General features: G+C 42.1%; 1 protein-coding gene across 9 annotated transcripts in view; it reads right to left on the bottom strand.

The window, feature by feature from the left end:
- Positions 1-1,239: 1,239 nt before the first annotated feature.
- CEP350 (centrosomal protein 350) overlaps positions 1,240-24,734 on the bottom strand; it is a 65,073-nt gene continuing 41,578 nt past the window's right edge. For 7 of the 9 annotated variants that reach the window (XM_082228978.1, XM_082228977.1, XM_082228983.1 and 4 more), the window contains 15 exons: positions 23,592-23,679; positions 22,156-22,302; positions 21,386-21,537; positions 17,250-17,372; positions 14,598-14,797; positions 12,012-12,190; positions 11,549-11,693; positions 10,881-11,041; positions 9,977-10,113; positions 9,614-9,696; positions 5,542-7,268; positions 4,726-5,127; positions 4,021-4,167; positions 3,198-3,320; positions 1,241-1,556 (listed from right to left, as the gene is read on the bottom strand). In XM_082228978.1, the coding sequence (XP_082085104.1) occupies positions 1,392-1,556; positions 3,198-3,320; positions 4,021-4,167; positions 4,726-5,127; positions 5,542-7,268; positions 9,614-9,696; positions 9,977-10,113; positions 10,881-11,041; positions 11,549-11,693; positions 12,012-12,190; positions 14,598-14,797; positions 17,250-17,372; positions 21,386-21,537; positions 22,156-22,302; positions 23,592-23,679 (3,979 nt within the window). In that variant the 3' untranslated portion in view covers positions 1,241-1,391. Of the gene's footprint in view, positions 1,557-3,197; positions 3,321-4,020; positions 4,168-4,725; positions 5,128-5,541; positions 7,269-9,613; positions 9,697-9,976; positions 10,114-10,880; positions 11,042-11,548; positions 11,694-12,011; positions 12,191-14,597; positions 14,798-17,249; positions 17,373-21,385; positions 21,538-22,155; positions 22,303-23,591; positions 23,680-24,734 lie in introns of all 9 variants that reach the window. The other 2 variants (XM_082228979.1, XM_082228982.1) reach the window with 2 other exon arrangements.

Below are 24,734 nucleotides of genomic sequence, written 5' to 3'. Positions count from 1 at the left end.
CAAAACTGGCAACCTGCCCGGCAGGAGGCAGCTGCGCGTGCAGCGTGGGACGGAATTTGTGGGTTAGCGGTTTGGGTGGAGGTGCGGAAAGAAAAGGAAGGTACAATGCTGTAAAATGGAGAGAGGTGCTGCGGTGAAGCAAGGGGGGGGGAGTGAAATGTTAAAGGAAAAGAACAGGGAGGGAAAGCTTTCCTGCATCCCTGGAGAAACTGGGCCAGGGAAGAGGGATCACCGCCACAAGCGAGGAGGCATGGAGGCAGGCGCAGGCGCCAGGTGCACATCTGCCACTCCTCCCAGAGTGCCGCTTGACGTGACTGCCTCGGAAAGGTTTGTGGTGGTGCTGGGCCTGTCTTTTGGCTGAATGCAGCGTAGCTTCCTTCCAAGTGGCCATACATGGGAGAGGGCTGTTACTCTCATGTCTAGGCCTCACAGTAGAGGGGCAGGGTGGGGGAAAGAGCTTTTCCATTTCGTGGCTCTCTCAACCCCTCATTTTTCTCAGATTTGTGTCTCAGACTGAACACAAATTAAAATTGTGTTGTTGTTTTGTCTTCCTTTAAAGTCACCTCAGAGGCCCTGGGAAGTTACTGTGAATTTTTAAAGATCGTTTTTAGATGTGAATATAATATGAATAAATGGCACAGAAATGTATACACACACACAAAAAAAAAAGTGTGTGTGTGTGTGTGTGTGTGTGTATATGCAATATTTTTTTAAATGGAGTAGAGTAAGATACACATATACAGAGAGAGAATTAGGATCACGTTTCAAAAAGAGATTTTTTTTTGGATAATTTATAAACCAGTTTATTTACAGTTTTTATTCTCTTAAAGTACATCTCAAATTAACAAAGATATTTACACTGGTATACACAGGGACTACCCTGGATATCTTACAGTTTACAGAGTGTTAAGGTTGCAATTATAATCTGCTGAGCTGCAGGTGTGATTGGTAGCAGAATTTGGCCTGGGAACCAGTCTGACAGGGTTATTTACACAGACACGTACGCACACGCTTCATATCAGATACGAAGCGTGTGTGTACGTGTCTGTGTAAATAACCGTGTCAAACTGGTTCTGCAGCTCAGCTCAGTACATCCAAGTAAAATATAGCTTCTGTCACTGGAGTACTAGATGGTTTTACATCTCCCCCTTTAATAAATTGGAGTTATTAAAATGAAGAACAATGTTTACTATTTAGTTTCCATGGATGGATGTCTCGTGCTCTAAACTAGCACCTCTGTGGGTGACACTCATGGAGGTGCTAACTGGGTTAGAGCACGAGACAGCCAGCAATGGAAACTAAATAGTAAACATTGTTCTTCATTTTAATAACTCCAGTTTATTTAAGGGGGAGATGTAAAACTATATTGCTACGGAAAAAAATATTCTGTGTCAGACGGGCAGCAGCTTCTTGTGTTTTTCATTAATCTGGTGAAGGACATCAACAGTGTCTTTAAGTAAGGCATCAAAAATTCCATCTGCCAGTTGCATCTTCACCTGCAGCTCATCTTCATCATAGTTCACCCATTGCGCTTCTTCCTCGTGCAGCTCCTGTGTCTTAGAATTTAGAGGGGGCAGAGGGAGAGAAAGTTCCTACTATTAAATACAAATCTGTATCCATATTTAGAATAAGCACGTTCTTGTAAAAGCCTGCAGCTACCTTTGCTTCCTCCCACCTTAGAAGAGGCTTCGGGAAATCAACACAAGTGTTTTATTATGAACAACATAATATAGTCATCATTTATATAACAGCTTAAAAGCAAACTTGGAAATATTGCAATAACCTTGCCAGTGACTACACTCACTCCACACTAGGGCTTCAGGCCAGTTGTAGTGTTATACCCCAACCTCCACTGTTATGTCTGTCTTGACAGCTGGCCGTGATTTTAAGCTCCACCCATACTGTGCAATACAATGACATAACAGCATGACTGAGTATATACTGTATATGCCCATTTAAGATGAAGTAAAATTCCAAACTCTTACATCACCACCAGCACCCATTCTACTCTCACAATTCAAATAAAACTCCCTTGCCAGGCTTCAGTATTTACTCTGAACAGCAGTGGCGTAGCGTGGGGGGTGCCAGGGGTGCCGGCCGCACCGGGCGCAACATCTGGGGGGGGGGCGCGCTCGCTGCCTCCGGAGTCGCCGAAGAGCCTCGGGCGCAGGCTGTAGCGGAGCCGCATGTCTCGCGGAACCGACGAGCTGTGCGCGCGCCCGGGCTGAAGGCGCCCGGCAGGCAGCGGCTCTCAGTGCTCGCCGCGGAGGACGCGCCAGGCAGCCCCTCCTCACAGCCCCGCCTCCGCCGGTGCTGCTGCAGCTGCTGGGCCGTTGCATTTTCCTCGCCTCTCTGCCCCCCTCCTCCTCCGGGCAAGTGGCGTCGTTTGGGCGGCAGCGCCAGCGGCAACTCGCAGGTTAGGGGTTAGGGGGGGCGCAAATTACTTGCGTTGCCCCGGGTGCTGACAACTCACGCTACGCCGCTGCTGAACAGTGTGTCTTCCTTCTAACACCAAAGTTAAGAGATGGTTGAGAATTGTCCCAAGAGCTGCGTGGGAATCCTCTCTCTTCCCCCTTCCTTGAAAGGAAGGCTGAAAGTAGCTTGGTAGCTTTGTGGCGAAGACACTTGGATCATTTTAAACATGTAGGGCCCAACCCCCCCCCAACACTTTTCTATTTTGGAGCAGGAAAGGGTGGCTGTGATTTGGTTGGCTTTTGCAGAGTGATGGGTGCTCTGAACACTGCCATCAAGCATCTGGTGAATCTGGGGTATTTGTCCACCTCTTTTTCCTGCAGGAAATAGGTGTGTGTGTGTGTGTGTGTGTGTGTGTGTTTTCTCCTTGGCTGCTATTGAATGAAAGTGCTTGTCTCCATCAGGGCAGGATGGAAGGAAGACAAAGCTGATGACAACAATTTTTGGCTTGGTTTAGCAAGGCAGCCCCAAATGGCAAACACTGGGTTCTTGCTACTCATGAAGTTAATACAAAGCAAATGCTCTGCTCTGGAGTTAGTAGATTCCATTAAGCCATTACAGTCTAATGGGTTTTTAATGTGCTCAGTTTTGGTTGGAGCATGTCCATGAGTTTCAGTATAAGCACAGAAGGGCAAATTATTTTATTGATAAGCAGATGAACTCCCTGTCCTTTGATAGCTATCCAGTAAATGTTTCAGCAACTAATTTTAAAAATATCTACTGACCAGTATATGATCCACTCTGTCACGTTTCTTCCGTCCAAATTTCATCATTTTCTGCCAGTCCGTTTTGTGGTTCGGCTCCTTCTTTAAACTTAAGAGCCTGAGCACCTCCGTTGTTATGAAACACTAGGGTAAAGTATATAAGAATGAGCTAAATATATTTGAAAGAAATATATCCTATTCACAGAATCCTCTCTACCAACACAATTCAAAGGTGGAAGATATCCAGTGAAGAACTTTGTACTGTCGGGTATGGAATGTACAATAGAAGATATAACATGTTTCCTTGGTCATTCTTGTGAAAATTCTGAAAATGTGTTGTCGGTTTATATAGTAGTTAAACATAGTAAAATCCTATTCACTATAGTCATCTTAAGAGGTGACAAGAGTATATTCTTTAGGAAACCTCCTCCTCAGAAACTAAAATGCAGTGAATTTAACATACTATCCAGGAAGGACTCTCAGAATTATGCTAGTTCAATTACAATAAAGCAACTTGATACCTAACTACAGCAGTAACTATTATAAATGTATTTGTGAACCACAAAGCTCATCAGTTTTACATCCCAGAATACAGGTCAGAGCAGTCATGTATTCATGGTAGAGCTTAAGTCTTCTTGCTATAACAAAAAGATAACAAGCCTTGTATGGGGGCATAGGTGCAAACTGGCAAATGGAAAGGGTCACACTTAGGAAAGCTTACACTAAGTCATGGCTTATTTTTTAAAATTCTAGATAAAATTATAAGCTATTTCTATACAACTTTTTTTGGCTTACAGATGAAATGTGCCAAGTCCCTAAATGAAATTAACAGCTTCATTCTTACCTTGATCTCCTCGAGATCATTTGGATCTTTTACTCGATGGAAATAACCAGTAATAATTCTGCAGGATTTCATCCATATGGGTTGGTTAATACTGGGATCTTCTGCAAAGATCTCTTCAAAAATCTCTCTTGTTAAGTCAAACACAGCCTTGGTAAACATAAGAATGTAGAATAAAAATAGCTTCAGATGTTGTATTCTCCAGGACTATCAATATGCAGTCTGTGGTTTATAATTACACCTGCATAGTGACCACAGCTATTCTGGTGCATATGTCTCTCAATGTGGAAGGTGAATCTTCCTGATGAGGTACAACTTCTAGAATTACTTTCTAACGGTCCTCCTCTTGTTGCACACCTACACAAACCCCCTACAAGCACCCCCTAACTTTGTGTTGGACTAAGGCCCAGAAGAGCTGTATTCAAATCTCAACTAGGTCATATAAGCTCTGGGGGTGACCTTCGGCTACTTCCTACCTTTCAGCTTAATCACAGGTTGTTGTAAATATAAAATTGGGGCAGGAAGGAGAACCATGGAAGCTGCCTGGAACTTCTTAGAGGAGAGGTGGAATAGATGTATTAATGAAATAACTAACTAAATAAATAAAGCTGGAGACCAAAAGAGCACATTCCTTCTTCTCCAAAGGATTCCTAAGTATTTTTCACATGGATCTGAGAGCAACAATCCCAACTGTCTCCCTTGATGTACCTGTTTATAGATCTGTTCACTAACAGCTTCAATGTCATCATCTCTGGGGGAATCGCTCATATCTCTGGGGAGCCTGAAAGCCTGAATCTCGTGCCCCAGCTTTTTGCACTTCCATAATTCTTCAGCTGCTGCATGCACCAGCTCCTCCACCTCTTCTGCAGTGTGTGGGACAGCCAATAGCTCTTCACATGGCTTGGAAGGCACTTTGGGGGGCTCTGTTTCAGACGGCACAGCCAAGTCCTCTGCTTCCTTCTGAACGAGTTTTTGAGAACTCAAGCCAAAGTCTTCTTCAAACCAATCTTGCTCATCGTCCGATAAATCCAGGAACTCCCGGCTAAGCTCCAGTTCTGCCAGCCTCTTGGCAAGCTCTTCCTGACCACTGGCACAACACACAGGGCTTTCCTGTAGAATAAAAAGAAAGTGGTTGCTACTCAGAACAGTAGTGGTTTTCACCTATAGTGTATGCCACATTTTGATACACAGTGGAATCTAGTAGGCATCAGCCCCAGATAAGCCCCATTCCATTCATCAGTCATAAGACTTAATGGCTAGACTGGAAGTAGAGGACCTTTTTTAGCTCCAGGGGCTAGAACTGTGGGCATACTTCAACAGGTAATCCACCTATCATGTTATGTCACTGTGATGCCACATGACTGATGGCTGGGTTGCCACATCCTTTTGTCAAAATCACATATGCTTCAAAAGTCTGCCCCACAACCAGAGCTTGAAATGAAAGGTGAAAAGGTTTGGAAAGAGTTTTGCAGAGCTCTCTGAAGACGTCTTCCCCCCTCCCCAATAGAGATTGACTGTACTTACAGCTCTGGGATACATATCTGGAGAATAAACTTCTTCGCCATCATCCAGTTCAGAAATTAAAGTGCTCTGCAGGTCATCAGCTTCCAATCTTTTTTCTTGGACAGAACAGAGGTCTTGATTGCTACACTGGATTTTCTCATTCTTGACCTTCCCAATTTGCCACAGTTCATGAACTGTGTCCTTCACAAAAGCCTGCAGGAGGCTATCGGCCAGCAAGCCAACCTTTTTCTTTTGCTCTATCTGATCTTCCTCCTGTTGGGATGGGACTCTAAGTTGTGCTTCTAATTGGCTTCTTTCTTTCGCCAGCAAGTCCAGGAGCGGAGAGTCAAATGTTATACAATCTTCGGCTGCAGGTGAGTCCTCTACGGCAGATTCACCTCTTGGAGAACTATTCTGGAGACATTTCTTACTTAGGTTTCTTCCTTCGCTCTCCTCTTCAAGATTCTCTTTTTCATTTTGATCCACTTTGTGGTGATTTAGCTCTTGTTTGCATAAAGAGTTTTCAGCTGTGTCCATGAAATTATTGGAACTTTCCAAAATACGAGAAATTTTTTGTGGAGGAGCAAAAATACCATGTTTTTCTTTACAATTAAAATATTGAACGCCATTGTAAGTGCCATTATTATTTCCTTCAGGCTTGTCCAACTCTACACCAGCCCAAAAGCCTTTAGCAAACTCTGTCAGGCCCTTGAATCTCAGTGTACCTGGCTGGATATTACTCACAAGAACTCTGTCACCAATGTTGAAACCTCTCAAAATGGTTTCTTCTTCTGTCTTGGAAATGGAAATCCAAAGTGATGAATCAACATGAGAAGGTTCCTCTTCCACATCACTGCGTTCCCTACTTTTCATAAATTCTGTGGGTGACTTCAGTTCTAATAATCTCTCTGAATGAACACTGCCAGCCACAGATGAAGACTTGTCACTGAGACATTCACTTACTTCTTCATCACTTTCAATACTACTCCTAGGAGTTTTTGTATAGCAAGATTTCTCCCCCTGTGACCTAGAGTCTTTTTCAAGGGACAATGTAAATGTGTCAAAATCATCCTTATAATATTCAGTAAGAGATGTCTCATCTTTTGACATCTCTGTTCCTGAGGAAGACACTTCAAAATCATTTGAATATGCTGGCTCTTTGCAAATGGAAATCTTTTCTGAAACCAAGACATCTCCTTTCAGCAGCTCCTTGCTCAACGCAGGAGAGGATTTGATCGATAAGGCACTTTTATCATCCTTGTTAGTTTCCTTTGGCATCTCAGTTTTTCTCTCAACACATACAAAAGCCAACTCAGTCTGATTCTTTTCCAACAGCTCAGCCTCAGGACACACATCTGTCTTTAGGGAAGCCGGAGGTGAACTCTTCAGCTCTTTGTTAAATTTATAAGCATCACATCTTTCAGAAACCTTCTGAGAAACTTCTGCCTCTGATTCTACGGATTCAATTTCCTCTTGTATCACAGATCTAATAGTGGAAACAATAGAATCATAACTCTCTGCATCTTCAAACCTGTCCTGTGACACATGGGATGTTTTGCTTAAGTCTCCTAAGTCTTTGAAGAGAGCTGATGAAGCCAAACTGTCCAATGAACTACCAGGTTCTGCTCTAGATATTCTTGGGGACTGTGCAAATGAGTTTAGTGTTCGGGAGTGCTCCTCGGTCTGAATTTCTGCTTCAATGAATTTTTTGGTGTATGCAGACACAGATTTCTCACGAGAAGCGGCATCTGGGGGGTGGGAATAAAGACACGAATGGCTTACATCATTTTGTATAACATTTGCAATTTAACCTTATTAAAGCAGTTAAGTCAATAATGCTTGTGTTCTAATGAAAAAGTGTAATCCTTGATAGCCAGGCTAAACACCTGTGCAGTCAAGTAGTTTTTCATTTATTTTAAAAATGTACACCCCAACTTCCTTACAAAATAACCCAGAGGGGCTTAACAACATATCCGTTAAGAACAGCACTATATCCAACTAAAGAAATATATATGTAAAACTTGTCACAGATACTTTAAAAGGCCAATGTTTCACTAAAAGGGCAATAGAGTTGGACAGAGAAAATGGGAGGTGGGGGGAGTGAGTGGAGAAATGAAAGAGTGCACATCCAAGATTTTGGAGGTTCACAACTCCAACACAGTGAAAACTATCAATTAGCAACATAATAGGTAACAGGTTGTATTACGTTACATTATGAAATGCTAATCACCTGCATTTTTCTGGCTTACATTCATGAAGTTGAAAGAGAGAGAGTATGAATGAGAGAACACCACAGAAATTAACTTGGGAGGTATAATGCAGGAAAAAACAAGGAAAGGTCTCTACATAGTTGAAGACAGATTTATTTCTAGAATTAATTCCTCCTCAGGAGCACATTTTTTACAACAATTTCCACCAAGTTCTTAAACCACTGAGGGCGGAAATGTTTCTTCAAGCCCCTAAGGTTTCTTCCTGTTTCTTTTCCTGCCCATGGTCCTTTCCCCAGTTTTGAGGACCAATAGAGACTACACATATCTACAGTCATATCCCTGTATTAAGAATTCTTAATACAGTGGTGCCCCGCAAGACGAATGCCTCACAAGACGGAAAACTCGCTAGACGAAAGAGTTTTCCGTTTTGGAGGTGCTTCGCAAAACGAATTTCCTATGGGCTTGCTTCGCAAGACGACAATGTCTTGCGAGTTCCTGCTGGTTTTTTTTCCTTTCTCCCCCCTTTTTCTAAGCTGCTAAGCCGCTTATCAGCTGATCCGATCAGCAGATAAGCTGCTAAAAGCCGCTAATAGCGCTAATCCGCTAATCCTTCAATGGGCTTGCTTCGCAAGACGAAAAAACCGCTAGACGAAGAGAATCACAGAACGGATTCTTTTCGTCTTGCGAGGCACCACTGTACAGTTTTGTAGTTTTATCTTACAGTGCCAAACATATATATCCGAAGTGGCTCTTCCAGTCACAACAAAATGACTTCCTCTAGCTCCCATCCCTATCTGCAGTCCCTCATACCAGATCCCACACTGTTCCAGGGGGGGGGTCCCTAATGCTCACCAGCAGATTTGGGGTAAGAGCAGTGAGAATTCCAGAGTGAAGGAGCGAGGAAGGAAAGCCCCGTTCCATTCACAGGAAGGAACGGAATATTTTAAACCAGGGGCGAGGAATCTTTTTCAAGGGCTGTATTCCCTCATGAGCAACTTTCTGGAGCAATGTGTCAGTGGTGGATGGGGCCAAAAGCAAAAGTAGATGGAGGATCCTAGCTGGCTACATTCCAGCTGGCTACATTCCAGCCACGCAAACATTGAAGAGTTACAGACAGACAGACAGACAGACAGACAGACAGACAGACACACACACACACACACACACACGAAGACGTGCATATCTCCACCACCTCCAAGCAAGCAAGCAAGCAAGCGGCATTGATCACAGTTCAAGGACACATTGCAGCCAAGCAAAAGCACTCAAGGGGCTTGCCAAACAGGGACAGTGAGGAACACGGCCTGGTGACAGGGGGCGCAACCTGGGGAGAGTCCTCTGGGACACATTTAAACCAAATTTAAACATTTTTATCTGGTATCTATTTGATTTCAATCTCAAATTGGCATTTTTAAAAAGGAAGAGAAAGGGTTGAAGCAATTGACTTTTTATAATCCTTTTTATGTGTAGAAAAGTTTTGTGCACACTTTCTAATACCGCCTCATTTCAACTTTGAAGAAGTACAGAAAAATGTAAAAACACAGCGTAACTGCGCACACAGAGAAGGGGTGAAAAACACTAGGAAATATGTGCAGTACTTTGATACCAATATAAACTATATTTCTGAAATTCATACTTTCGGCATGAAACAGTTTCCGAAATTGTACCTCCTTGTTCCAAGGCTGTAGTCCGGAAACTGTTACAATTAATTACTGGGGGAAGTGTTGATTGAATTGACATTACTTTCAAAAACTATAGCTCCAAAGAAGGAAGAATCATTTATCTTGGATATAGTTTACCCACTCATACAGTTTGCACATTGTAAATATCCAGGAAGGTTTCGGCAGAGACAAGATCAGCAAGCATTGGTTTTTCAAGCTACGTACCAACATGCTCTGCAATGGACTCCAGGGACCCTCTGGGACGTTCAGAATCAGTTATCGATTTCCAACTTTTTGTTGGTTCTGACCTTAAGAAAAAAACAATGGGAAACCAACAGTCATTATGCCATTATGGTATGTGAAAGTGTGATACGCTAAAGACACTAAAGAAACATGGTAAAAAAAAACCTGGCCAAAACTTGCAATTAGGCCAGGGCATTTTTTTAAAAAAATAAACAGATCTCCCCATAAGTCTTAATCTCCAACTCAGTGTGATACAACAAACAAATTTAACTGTGGTATCTGGAAGAAATATAAACTTTTTTTGAGATATACAATGGCATACACTTAGAAAGACAACTGTATTACCTAGTCAGTGAAGATGACTTGATCTTTGGTTTCTCAGTAGGTGAAGACGGGGTTTTAATTTGAGGCTTTGCAGTAGACGTTGCCTCCAGGTCCCTGCTCAGTTCTGCTTCAGTCTTCTTGATGAATTCATCATAAGTCTGAGAATAGGTGAGGAAAGTCTGAGAACTTTAATTCTTACTTTGAAAATGAGTGAACAAAGAGAAACAGAGGATGAGATTCTTGTGAAAATTCTCTTTGCTCCATTTTAATTAAGTTTGCCTTGACAGTCTTACTGAACATATGCCAGTTACAGATAGGTAGCCGTGTTGGTCTGCCATAGTCAAAATAAAAAAATTCCTTCCAGTAGCACCTTAAAGACCAACTAAGTTAGTTCTTGGTATGAGCTTTCGTGTGCATGCACACTTCTTCAGATACACATATGCCAATACAGAACATATGCCAATACAGAATGCTATAACTGAAAATAATTTATTTTTTACAAATAGCTTTTGCATATTAACAGTGGCGTAGCGTGGGGGTGCAGGGGGGCCCGGCCGCACCGGGCGCAACATCTGGGGGGGGGGGAGCATGGTCGCACTCGCAGCTCTCTGTCCCTACTAAAATCCACGGGTTAGGGGGCGCAAATTACTTGCCTTGCCCCGGGTGCTGACAACCCACGCTACGCCACTGCATATTAACTAAACTGTACCTCAGAAGAGCATTCTTCTTCCCTGTTTGTCAGCACCACTAAGACTATAGAATCTTAGAAAACTGCAACCTTTAAGCTGTGATTACTATTTTAAAATTGTGCATTTTAAAAGAAAACATGGAAATAGTGGCACCATTACTACCAAGCTGGAGGAGAAAATGATTTTTCTTATAGATTCTATGACTATTTAAAACACCTCTTTCAAGTTATCCTTACCTCTAACTGCTTGATCAAACTAGCCTCTTGGGCTCTCAGTCTCTCCTTGTACCTCTTCTTCCGCTCCTTTTTCAGCTGGTAAACAACAGACTTTCTCTTCCGTAACTTATCCTTCAGAGCCTGAATCCGGCCTTCAACATCACTTTGATCAGATGCAGTTTCTGATAAGGAAAGTTTTCATAATTTCAGAGACAAATGCGTAGTACTACTTTTTTTTACTGCTTTACTAATTGATTGATCATACGATTTTTGAGTCAGGGCCTTCTCTTGTTTGCTCATGCTATTAAGGTCCAACTAGTTTGATGGTGATGCATGAGTAAGCTAATATTTAATGTAGCAATCTTCACAAACCTGTTCATATATCAATGAAGCTAAGTGCAGTTAGGCACCCAGGTAATGTTGATTTCATCAATGGAATTTTGGAAGAACTCCAAGCTTTTTCAAGTTTACGTACCTTCACACCTATTTCTTAAAGATTCAGCCCAAAAAGCCCCGGGGGGGGGGGAGTGTTGAGAACTGACATTGACACTTACTCTAGTGAACAAGCTTCCTAAATGGAAACAATCAATATGTACTTTCCCCAGCAAGAAAGAAATATTAATGCCTAAATGTTGAGTGTGACTTATGCTTGAAAAACAAGATAGGAATCCCGAAGCTCTAATACGTACCTGACTGAGTCATGGAAAAAGATTCATCGGACCAACAGTAAGATACATCTTGGGATATTGTAGATAAATTTAGCTGCTCCGCAGCTCTGTGGGTTCCTTTGCTAGATTCTTGCTTTGACGGGGATGTGCTGCTTTTGGATGGAGACTATTCAAAGAGGGAAGAAAGTAATCTGCTTGTAAAATTCACATGGGAGGTGGGTGGGAAACATGCATCCTGATAATCATTTTCAACAGACCAATTACAAGTATGGAAAACATTCTCTGGTCATAGTTCTTTAAGTTACAGCAAACTTCTAAGCATCTGTGAACTTTTAGGAGAATTCCATCTGCAGCTATAATTAGATATACTACAAGTTGCTGAAATCAAAATATTAATGCTATTTTTTCTTCCAAGAAGAAAATAAACTATATGCAATATTTAGTGCAACATGGTTTTAGTACAGTGATAAACAAGTTCACTAACGTGTTTATAAACCATTTCTTCAGTAGGTTTGTGATCCAGGCTTTCCAACTGCTCTTGGTCCTCAGAGATGTTTGATAGGCAATTCTCAGCAGTGACACTGCCCAGTTCTTCAGGGACAGAACTTTCATTATTCAGGTGAGAACATGGTAGCACTGAAGACTCATCTTCACTGGCTATTTCTGGGGAAAGATAGTGGAGTAGAGTCAGTAGAGCAATAACTACCGCCACCTTCACATACAGAGATGATACAAATGTTCTGACTACAAATTTAATTCCCCTTTACTGAGGTGAGGGACACACACAAAATTAATGAATCCTCACACAAAAATCACAGGCACAGCTGAACAACAAGCAATTGTAATTAGTAATTTATCATCATCATCATCATCACCATCTCTACACCACCCTTCATCTGAGGATTATGGGGCTATTTACAATATAAAAGCACAAAATACATACCATAGTAACAGACAAAAAAAAAATACCCACCCCCCAGTTTAAACGACCACAGATTATTAATTACAGATAGGTAGCCGTGTTGGTCTGCCATAGTCAAAACAAAAAAATTCCTTTCAGTAGCAAATTAAAGACCAACTAAGTTAGTTCTTGGTATGAGCTTTCGTGTGCATGCACACTGGTATCTGAAGAAGTGTGCATGCACACGAAAGCTCATACCAAGGACTAACTTAGTTGGTCTTTAAGGTGCTACTGGAAGGATTTTTTTTGTTTTGACATAGATTATTAAATTAGCTGAAGTCGTGGGAGGAAAGGAATGTTTTTGCCTGGTGTGTAACAAAGGCAGCAGGTGAGTCTCCCTGGGGAAAGCATTTCACAAGCGGAGAGCAACCACAGAAAAACCCTGTTCTCATGTTGCCGCCCTCTGAAAAGAAGCGCTTCAGATAATGATCGCAGGGTCTGGGTTGGTTCATATGGGGAGAGGTGATGCACTGCAGTCCAATGAGATGTATCTGGCAATGATTCAGTTAAATGTTACAAATATTTTATTGCTGCTTTTGATAGCCCTAGGGTCATCACTATAAAGTGATGTTATATGAAGTATGTAACAACCACAGTGACAAAAAACAAAGGCCCCAGATATCCCACTCATGCATATTATTTTCCTTGGAGATGTCAGCCAAAGGAAAAAGAGGTAAGACTAAGGAATAGTTACGTCAGCCCAGATACTCTTAGTCGAGAAATGGAAGGAAGAGAAGATTCCAACAAGAGAGGAATCAATAACAAAATTGATGGACTATGCTAAAATGGCTGGAAAAAAATCAGAAACCAGGATGATAAAATTTTTAATAAAGACTGGGGGGAATTTGTAACTTATTTGAGAGAACACTTAAACAAATAAAAATATTAGCAGGATTGCAATAACACTTGCAAAACACTTGAAAAAGAACTTTGGATAAAGTTGAGTATTTATGGACAAATAGATGACAATATGATATGCAGTGGAAAGTGATTATTTGCGGATTCCACAGAGGGAAGGAAGGAAGTCTGAGAATTCAGAGAATTCTATACTTTATGATTGTATTTTGTGTCTGAATGTAAAACTAAAATGTAAAACCAATTTTTTTTTTTATAAAATAGAGTAAGGTATAGTTATATACCTCCTTCCTTCAAATACTGAATAAACAAAGCTCCTATACTTTGGATTTTCACATTTGGGGCTATTTAGACTGATAATGGAATTTTAATGTTTCATTTTTCACACAGAGTGCAATTTCAATTTTCCCCAATTTCATTTAAAGGAAAGGTGGTTGAAGAAAGGTTGTTGTTACCATCTTTATCCTGCCAGATCAAAGCACTGGCATTAGTTCTTCACCAAATACAATGAACTGGAATAGTTCAAGACAAGATCAGCCATTCAAGAAAAGGTAAAAAGGTAAAGGGACCCCTGACCGTTAGGTCCAGTTGCAGACAACTCTGGGGTTGCAGTACTCATCTCACTTTACTGGCCGAGGGAGCCAGCATACAGCTTCCAGGTCATGTGGCCGGCATGACTAAGCTGCTTTTGGCAAACCAGAGCAGCGCACGGAAACGCCGTTTACCTTCCCGCTGGGGCACTACTTGCACTTGACGTGCTCTCAAACTGCTAGGTTGGCAGGAGCAGGGACCAAGCAACAGGAGCTCACCCTGCCGCGGGGATTCGAACCTCTGACCTTCCGATCCGCAAGCCCTAGACTCTGTGGTTTAACCCACAGCGCCCCCAACACAGAAGGCTATATCAAGTGCACCAAGTATTCTTCCCCCTCCAGAAAAAAACACAACTACCAAGAACCGTCACACAGCAGCTAAACCAAAGCTTAACTGATGATCTCCTCCCTTTGAGTGATGGCTGCTATAAAAAGAAGAAGAATCTGTCTAATAATCATGTGAAATGGGCATAACCCTTTGATCTAACCCTTTGATCAGACTATCTATCTCTGGAAGATGTGAGAGCTGCTCCACTGTGGTGCAATTCCATGTTGAAGGAAAGGATCATCTTGCTCCTGTGACTTGGGCCAACTGCATGAGTCTTTCCTCCATGATCAGAACCCAATCAAGGTCTTTCTCAAAAGCACCCTCTCATTTTTGTACCTTTTGCATCAGATTTCTGGTCTCCGGCCCCCTTTCTGTTTACTTTTGCTTTAAGCAGCTCTATGTCCCAGGCAGCCAGGGCTTGCTTCTCTATTTGACGTATCTCTTCTTCCTCTGCATCTAAGCGGCGTTTCCATTCCAGCAGTTCTTCAGCGTGCTGGCGACGCTTCATCAATTTTTGCTCTCGCTTTGTCAAGAACCTGGCAAACAAAACAGTGAGAAACTGGTTACAAGGGCCACAAAGTGTAGGAGACAAGGTACCTGACCCTCCATTAACACGTTTGGCCTAAGGTACATTATTTAATAACAATATTTCAATTAGTATCATGGCTGCTAATTCAGTACAACAAGAATACATGAAAAAGTAAGAAGAGGCAACAGAAGTTAATACATGTCACTTTACAACCTGCCCTAAAAAATAAGGGGGGGGGGGAGAGCTCCCATCCAGGTTGATCTTTCAACAGAACAAAGAGTGAGCAGCACAGAATTTAAGAATGTTACAAATAAATTCTAGATTATTTGAAGTAACAGATAATTGTAAGTCTAGGCTTACAATTTAATAGAACTGCATTGCTAGCTGTATAGCAATTCACCTCCATATCTGGATGCTTTGCAAACAATAATAGAATTCAGGATTTCTATCTCATCAACAAACTGTGTCAGGAACTGCAGTAGACTCTATTGCCCAGAACATCAATGTAATCCTCTAGAAAGAAGCTGCTGAGATGGAATGCACACATCTCCACCAAGCCATACATTTTCCTACTGCCCCAAGTTACAAGAGATTGAAGAAACAAATAGTTCTTCTGAAATACTGTCAACCATGAGAACAGGGCTCTAAGAAATACAAATAGTGAACACAAAATTAGCCAAACCCTGGTGGCAGAAAAAAATTTGAATAGTGCCTCTCTATAGTGGTATGTATGTATGTATAAATAATTGCTGTTTAATGGTAGCATAATGGAGACAGACCACATCATCCTCTGATAAATGGGGCACAAAATGAAGATTGCAAAAACCTGATCTAGAAAGCTGAGAAGTAGATATTTAAAAGGTAATTATTACTGTGACTTTCCAATGAATCTTGACACAAAGCTATATCAATTACATTTCCAGAACTTCTTTCCTAGCAGTTCTTGGAAGTTCTAAGCAACAAAACCAAAATATTCAAGTTTCATATATTACAAAAGGAAGCAGAAGACTGGGACAAGGGAGGATCTCCTCCTAAGGAGACCATTCACTAATTATCCTTAGCAGAATAAGGAAATTTGACAAAGGAGAACCAAATGCTTAGGTATATGCACGGATGCCAACGTGAATAAAATATTGGGGCAAAATCGATCACAAGTCATGGCACATGCACACCATTTGAATGGCAATGCCCATCAGCTTTGGGGGGCTCAGCCCCCTCAAATATTTCATGGGGGGGAAAGGGACCTTGGTCCCTGGGAATTGGGCTCCTGTGGGTAGAAGTCAGATAACCTAAAACCACAGCAGTGTCAATTGCCAGGTAGCCAGCTTATGGAAGCCACACTTTCCATGGGAGCTAAAAAAAGAATACCTAAACAATTGCCCTACGCTGTTGTCTAGGTTTGGGTTCTTCTGCTGTTAAAATAGACATGTTCAGACAAAGCTTTAATTGGAAGCTTATTGTTCCACATGCCAAAGGCTTAGGTCCGTAAGTCAGAACCCAACAGACAGTGGGGTGATGATTGCTTCTGATCATTTGATTTTTTTCCCATTCTGTTACACTGGAAATTTCATGATCCCAATGGTCTCTATTCTCCAAGTTAGAAGCAGAAGAAGGATTTGGTGCCAGGGAGCATCCTTTCTCCATTTTGATGTCTTTCAACCGAGAAAGCAATGAATTTCAAAGTCTTGTGCCAAGTAAAAACCTAAGACGCATTAAAAAAAATTTAAATAGTAAGTCTGAACCTCATAATTAGAGAGAAAATATTGGAAACAGCAAGGATCCTGTGAAGGTTAAAAACAGGAGCTAGGCAAAGCAGTCATCATGTGTCAAGGAAATAAAGAGTCCAGAACTATATTGTGTCTCTGTTTCCCACATAGCTTTTGCAAGTCAACAACCTTTGCTTGCTGTACCTCCCTCTGCTAATCCTAATATCCATGCCTTTTAAAAATCAGGCCACCATGAAAATACCCCAAATTATTTGGTGGAAGCTGCAATTACTGGAAACAGAAACACATTTGGTTAGATTGCATCATTATTCCTAACTCTGATTTGGGCTCATTTATTAGTTTGAGCAGGATAAATTTCAACCAGTGTGGCCATATACAAGGCACCAACATTATTTTCAAATCAGTCTGAACAGCTTAATGAAAGCAAATAATTGAACTGAAGAATCTTTTATTTATATACAGTTAAAAATCTCAAAACTGGTGATCTCAGCTGATAGGTAGGTGCTAAAAGACAAATTAAATCTCAGAATCTCTGCCTAAACCATTGTTCTCTAACACTAAATTATGCATTGGGTAACTAAGAGAGGCAGGAGACTGCCAGTCACATCTACAGAATTACCAGGTAAGAGCTGTGAAAAATCCGTCCAATTCATGAAGAGCCTCCCAGTCATGTAAAACTGAACAGAGCATGCTCGATCAAAGAGTCTACCACTTAAAAAGGTAGAACGTTACCTGACCAATTGGTTGTAGATATACAGCTGGAATTTGGGATGGAGGTTGGGAAAACAGACACTGAGAGAAGCCCAGTGGTGAGACGTAAAGACAGAGAAGAAGTAGTGAACAGGAGAGCAGTGTCTACAAAATAAGGAGGAAGAGTTTTAAGCCAAGATAGCAAGAAACAGACAGAAAAATGAGAGCAGGAGAGCATCTTGCACAAATGGGTCTTAAATGTCAAACATATCGTCTTTCCACAAGTAGAAGACTCCAAAGGCAACAGAACGTAACCATGCATTACCTACAACCCTTCGTTCCCTGTCAAAAGCCAGCCACTTTCTACACTACGAAACACATCTTACTCTTGCTGCATTTTATGATTCCCGCCCCCATTGTTTATAAGAGGAAGGGATTCCACCTATCCATTTCAGTAGTGAATTTTAAACGGCTTGCTATTCTGATCATTTGAACAAAGGTTTCAAGCCATGTTCTAGCTAGTAGACACATTCCTACTAATGAGAACTCTAATGAACTGCCCTAAGCTAAGCAAATGAACGCCAAATAAAAAGGAAAAAAGCTGCAACTTCAATGCACAGAAACTCCTGGTGCAAAACTTCAAAATGATGTGGAAAACTAATGTCAGTTGAAGAGTTCATATGCTGCCATTTTTCACCAGAAGTTGGTTTTATTCTTCGGATTTCACACTTCACACACACACACTTTCCTTTTCAAATGCTGCTCTGCAACAGGACATCACCTCTACTAAAATGTCTACATGGCAAAAATGTTAAAGCCAAACAAAGCACTGGCTGAGAAAGTTGGTAAATGGTAAAAGTCATGCTATTCATAGGCACTAATCAGTTATACATGCACAGTAGGAACTCACTAAGGTACAGCAACATGAAGTATCACTTGTGTTTGGGACGGCTCCATGTCAGGGGGCTGAATGTGCCAGGATCACAAGGGGTTAATTCTTTGACAGAGCATGCTCCTGTTCACATGCAAACTACAGACAAAGTCTTTTATTTCTCCTCTGACCAAACACAGATCCTGATAATTCCTTAGAGGAGGAATCCTATAAACTGTCAGATAAAACCTAGTTTTGCAGAAAGCCCAAGAGCATCATTCTCTAATTTGTCGGCATCTTTGACAATTTACAAAATATTCTGCTTTTCCATACAGACTTGCCGATTCCAGGCGTGAAACAGGAGGCTAAGCTGCCTGTTGTTGTAAATATGCTATAAGGTAAAGGTAAAGGGACCCCTGACCATTAGGTCCAGTCATGGCCGACTGTGGGGTTGCGGCGCTCATCTCGTTTTATTGGCCGAGGGAGCCGGCGTACAGCTTCCGGGTCATGTGGCCAGCATGACTAAGCCGCTTCTGGCGAACCAGAGCAGCGCACGGAAATGCCGTTTACCTTTCCGCCGGAGCGGTACCTATTTATCTACTTGCACTTTGACGTGCTTTGGAACTGCTAGGTTGGCAGGAGCAGGGACCGAGCAACAGGAGCTCACCCCGTTGCGGGGATTCAAACCGCCAACCTTCTGATCAGCAAGTCCTAGGCTCTGTGGTTTAACCCACAGCTCCACCCGCGTCCCTAAAAGCTTCTATGTAATTTAGCAGAATAATTTGTTAAAGAACTCTCCCATTAAGCACATGTAAAAAATGCAATAGTTTGAAATATGCCAGATACCTGTTTCTTTTAAACATAAAAAGAAACACGCTGTGCTTCCATCATCTTGGAAACCAGCATCTTTTTTTCATGGACAGCAGACCCTAACAGAGCGGGGGGGGGGGGTGTGTGTGTCAAAAGCTGTCAGAGTGTGTGTCTTAGGGAGAGTTCCAAACTGCCATGTCTTATTGCTGGCTCTGGTGCCAGGCTACATTCTGATGTTCAGGGGCTTCTTTTGAAGGCAGTGATGAGGGCAAACCCCAGTGCATTTATGGAAACCCTGGCACTTGTGTCTCCCTGCCCCACCTACCCAAAGCCCCACATGGGAATTTAAATCCTGCATAGAACTAATAAAAACAAATTTTACTGTGACTGAAAGGCAGTATTTCAGTTGAAAGTCCTCACCAGTGGGAAGATGCCTAATACTACATACGACAGAAATAAAATAATCCTTTTTTTTTTTTAAATGCAAGTACTCAACCCAACACACAACCTCAAGCTGCACCATCTTATTTCATGAATTGTTCTCCTGATGAATTTGAGCCTTTGAGGTTAAGTTTCAACGATCACATTTGGTTTGGAGGTAGCAAAAGCTGAATAGAAAGACCACCTCTTTACAAGCTGCATTGAGATAGATATCACATTATATAGCAAGCATTACGCATTAAAGTAATGCATCTATACAGCTGCAGCCCTGCAGAAGATGTGTACGCTCAACAATATAACTCAGTGGGAGAGCATGCATCTTGCATGCAAGAGGTCCCAAGTTCAATGCGCAACATGTCCAGTCTAAAAGGGATGTCAGAGAGATTTTCCTGTCCAGGACTTTAGACAGTCTCTTGTTACCTATCAGAATAGACCAGCAATTGCTAACGTGGTGCCCTGCAGACGTTGTTGGACTCCAGATGTTGTCAGAGGAAGTAGATTATCTAGATCCATTCCAGTCTGGTTTGAGGCCAGGATTTGGCACCAAAACAGCCTTAGTCACCCAGACTAAGAGAGACAGGGGGAATGCAACCCTGTTGGTTCACCTTAGCCTCTCAGTGGTGGACCATGTGTTCTTCTGCAGCGACTCAGAGAGGTGAAAAAACTGTTATAGTGGTTCTGCTCCTACCTGCAGCATGATGCTCAGATAGTAGTACCAGGAGAATGTTGCTTAGCTCCATGGCTTTTGGGCTATGGGTTCCCACATGGGTTTATTTTGTCTCTTTTGCTATTTAACATCATATAAAGTTGCTGAGAGCTGCCATCTTGGGAAATGGAGCATGGTGCCATCAGTATGCTGATGACACACAATTTTTTCTCTCTCTCTCCATTCCATCTGTGAAGGTGTTGGTTGGACTGGTGTGTGGGAAGCAGTGAAGGGCTGGATGCAGGCTAATAAACTGATGCTGAATCCTGATAACAAGATTGAAGTGCTATAGGCGGGTGGTTCTTTTGTTTGGGGATTAGGTGTCTAAACTGTCCTGGGATGGGTTGCACTCCTCCTGAAGGAACAGGCTCATAGTCTGGGAGTACTCCTGGATTCCAACTTGTCACTGGAACCTCAAGTGGCTAGGAGTGCCTAGGACTCAGTTGTCCACGCTCTGGTGAACTCCTGTCTGGGCAACTGTAATGTGGTTCTGCCCCTGAAGATGGTCTGGAGGCTGCAGCTAGTGAAGAATCCAGTGGCTAGGCTGGTAGGTGGGGCAACCCAATGGAACAATGTGTCACCAGGTGGCCAGTGAGCTAACCAGGTCAAATTCATGGTGTCAGTACTAAAGCAATAAATGGCTTGGGGACCAAGTATCCAAAAGAGCCCCTTCCTTAGTATCAACGATCTCAGATCCTACAATTGTCAGGTGAGGACCTGTTGATTGCGCTGAGACTGGGGACTGCTCAGCTGGTGGTGACGCATGACAGGGCTTTTTCTGTGACAGGTAGGCCTGTCTCACTTATTACTGACTTTCAGGGGAAATGTAAAAATATTTGCATTTACCCAGGCATTTGATCACAATACACTGTTCCTGGAAACCTTGAGATCACTCACTGAGAATGTTTTAAACTGGGTTTGTTTTCTTAGAATGTTTTAAAACTGTTTGTGGGTTTATTTGTGGGTTTTTTAGTGTCCTATTAATGCTGTGTCTGCCACCCCAGGTTCCTGCGGGAAGAAGGGCAGGATATAAAATGAACAAACAAAGTAACAACTCCTCCCATCTGCCCCAGCACCGCCAATGGTTAAGGATTATGGGAGTTGGAGTTCAGCAACGTCAGTAGAGCACCACGTTGGCTACCCCTGGAATAGGTGATACTTGACGAAATGGCAAGGCAACTTTGTATATTCACATTCATTCGTATGTTCAATGTACAATGCCAAGCCACCAGTGAGGCTAGCTAAACTGAAATGACACTACAGCTATAGGAAGCAAAAGTAAACCCCAAATAAGTAGCCAACCTTATAACCAGTTACTGATCTCATCAATAAAAAACCACCAATAGTTACTTTTCATCCATTTGGCTGCGCATTTTCTTTAGTTTCTGCATAATGCTACTGGTCTCAGAGCCGGAAACGGAGGAGAGGCTCCATGTTTCTGCATCTGATGGCAGCGGGGTTGAAGAACGTGTTCGCTTTACATCGTCCTCACTAAAATGCTCCTACGACCAAAAACAAAAAAACCCAAATAGATATTCAACATGTAAAAAGCTATTTTCTATTATCTATACATATTTCTCTAGCTATTATCTCTCTCTTTCTATATCCATGTACCTTGCATTTTTTGCGGAATATTTTCCTCTATCAATTTTATATACACTGTGATCAGCATCTTAATATAACTCCAATATCACTGGATGCAAATATTTTTAACTGTAAATGCTTTTAGATGCAATTGTTTTTAGAACGTTTTAACTGCTTCAGTATGTTTTTGCTTTTTTCATTTTTAAATTGTGGACCTGTTTGCCACCTAGAGCTCCGTGGGGAGGAAGGGTGGGACAGAAATTATACTGAGAAACTCTAGACCTATGAGCACAATCTGCAGTTCCAGCAACAAAAACAGATCTTATTATTTTAGAAGTCACTGTTGTGTGGCTGGCCTTTTCCAAGCCTAAATGTCAGCAATAAAGTATTCAGGACCAGCTTCTTTATTTTAAAAACTTATACCCCTCTTTTTTGTCTCAATTATTTTTCATTCAGTTTGAGAACTGCAGTGCTACAAATAAAAATAACAGGCTAACTCTCAGGTGCATGTTTCCAGCTCTTGCAGTGAAGCTTACCTGTTTATTTTCCCCTGCAGACTTCAGTTTTTCCTGCAGTTTCATAGTGGTTTGCCGTATTCGCTCTATCTCTTCCTGCTGCTTAAGAATCAGTTGCCTCTCCTTTCTGGCTGCCTTATTGGCTTCCTTAAGACGCTTGATTTCTGCCTTTATGAGTTAAGAACAATAAAGCAAAGCAAAAAAAGAGCAGTAATGTTTTTGCAGGTTTCTCTCTTATCTTCAGCCTTTCACTTCTGCTCCTCATTATGCTGCTTGGTATGTTTGTCTTCACCTGTAGTTTGGACCACATCTCTTTCCCCTTCCCCCATCCCTATCACTACTTTATACTTCCTGCTTTCATTACAAGCTTTTTTATTTTAATAATTAGCTTTCTCAACTTTTCTGCTAATCTTCTCATCTTCTCTTCTGTCAATCAATGTTCCTTCCCACTTCCTTTGTTTCACTGGCTCTAACCCTCTTGAAACAGACCTACCTTCTCTCTGCAATGTCCTATTCCAGTGTGTTTTCTATAATGCACTGGTTGAAACTTACGTTTTCTCCCATGGTTTTTGTTCCTCCCCTCTGCCCCTTTCTGAATTCAGTACCTCACCTCCAATACTAATTTTCTCCATTCCTCCGCTCTCACTTTCCTCATACATCACGTCTGCTTCAGATTCAAAGATTTAAAGTATGGGCAATGTTTTATATGCAACTGTCTAAAACATTCCCCGTCTCCCAATTTTTTAGCCGAAAATAAATTCCCAAAGGAGTTTACAATATGCCTGGGTGATATATCAATATATCGCCCAGGACTGGTATGTGGAACAGACAGTGATGTCGGCTTCACTCAGCGGTATATCGCTGAGTGAAACCGCCATCCCACTCTGCCCCCATACTGCACAGAGGGAGAAAAAAGCTTCATTGGCGAGGCTCCAATAAGCTTGTTCCTCCCTCTGCATCTTTCAACTGCTCAGCTAAGGAGTGTGCCGCTGCCGCTCCCCTTCAAGCATTTAAAGGATTCCCCAGCCCAGCACTGGCTCCCACACAAGCAGGAGGGCACCAGGGATGGCTCTGCTGGGGATAGGGAGCCCTCCTGCACCCCAGCTGAGCCATACAAACAAGCTGCCATGTCCCACCCTGCTGGGCGCTGTGGCAATTTTACCCAATGTCTTGCAGGCACAGGCCAATGCAGCTTGTGTTTTCAAAATTGTGGTATGTCGCCAGACTGCAATGTTTGGGCTGGTGACAAACAGCGATGTTGAAAAGCTGTTATCACGATGCCTCTGCATAGCTCCAACCTTATTTCAGACATTGTGATCAGTATCAGTATATCACAATGTTTAGGTGGTGATATATCACTATGTTGAAAACCAGATATTGCCCAGCCCTATACACCAGATCAAAATTCAGTGATTAAGGAGAAACTTGGCACAGGTGGATTTAAAATTATTTTTTACCTTTTCCTGCTGCAACTTCAGAAGTAGACCACGCTGTTTCTTTCGGATAGGTGGCATTTTGTCGTCCTCTCCTTTGTCTCGTAAACGCCTGTGAGAATCAAGGCAAGGAAAGTTCAGTTTCTCTCACTTCTGCATTGCAATTCTGTTTTGGTAGTTATGGATTTTCATTTTCATTTACATATTGGTAATACAGTTTTATTTTGGTTAGCAAATGCATAGGGGTAAAGGTAAAAGACACCTGGATGGTCAAGTCTAGTCAAAGGGGACTATGGGGTGCGGGCAAATGCACAAAGCATCTTTCACCCCACATCAACCCCACCCCACCAGGATCCCTCTGCCCCCTGGGGAATTTTTCAACTACACACCTCCCCCAATTCTGCTAGACTTTGGACAGCTTTACCCTAAATGTTTTGGATTACAACACTCACTGTTCCTGACCATTGTTCATGCTGGCTGGGGGTGACGGGAACTGGAGCACAAAACATCGGAGCCCCATAGCCAATATAATCTTGTTCTAATAGACTAATTCAAATCTAGCTAATGTGTTGAAGTAATTTAGATGCTTCTACATCATGTGGGATGGCTTTAGGATACTATACAGACATGCTCTTCCTGTGCCTACACTAGCCAACACCTGAAAGGGTGGGTCAAAGAGCAACCGTGGCACTCACACTCTCACTTACCAGGTGGGCAATAACCCCGTGCAATCCTGGTACCTCATATTTGGCCATTTTGGTTGTTCTTGATGAGACAGCAGCAGCACTCATTTTTTAGTACTAGCTAATTACTTCAAGTAGGACCATACTCCCCAAAACATAGGGCCTACGGGATAAAGAACCTGGGCCTTTCGGGGGCAGAAATAGCCAAACTCTTTTTTAGAGGCAATTCTAATCTCTAGGCCAAGAAATGGAACTATCCAATCCCATCACAGATGATCAGGTTCTGTAATATTAGAACCAGCAAGCAATAAGTGCTTGACGGTTCACATGTGTGAAAAAGAGTAGGGTCATCAGCTGAAGAATGGATTGCACTGTCTGGAAGATCTCCCTCAAAAGAAAGATGGACAGTAATTCTTTGCTTTTCAAGAATCCACATGATAGAATATATTAAAGTTAATATGAAATATACAGAAAGACTCACTGT

Source organism: Podarcis vaucheri (assembly GCF_965113315.1).
Source record: "Podarcis vaucheri genome assembly, chromosome: 6".
Lineage (NCBI taxonomy): Eukaryota > Metazoa > Chordata > Lepidosauria > Squamata > Lacertidae > Podarcis > Podarcis vaucheri.
Note: the sequence above shows the minus strand (reverse complement) of the source record. Positions and strands in the feature narration are given on the sequence as shown.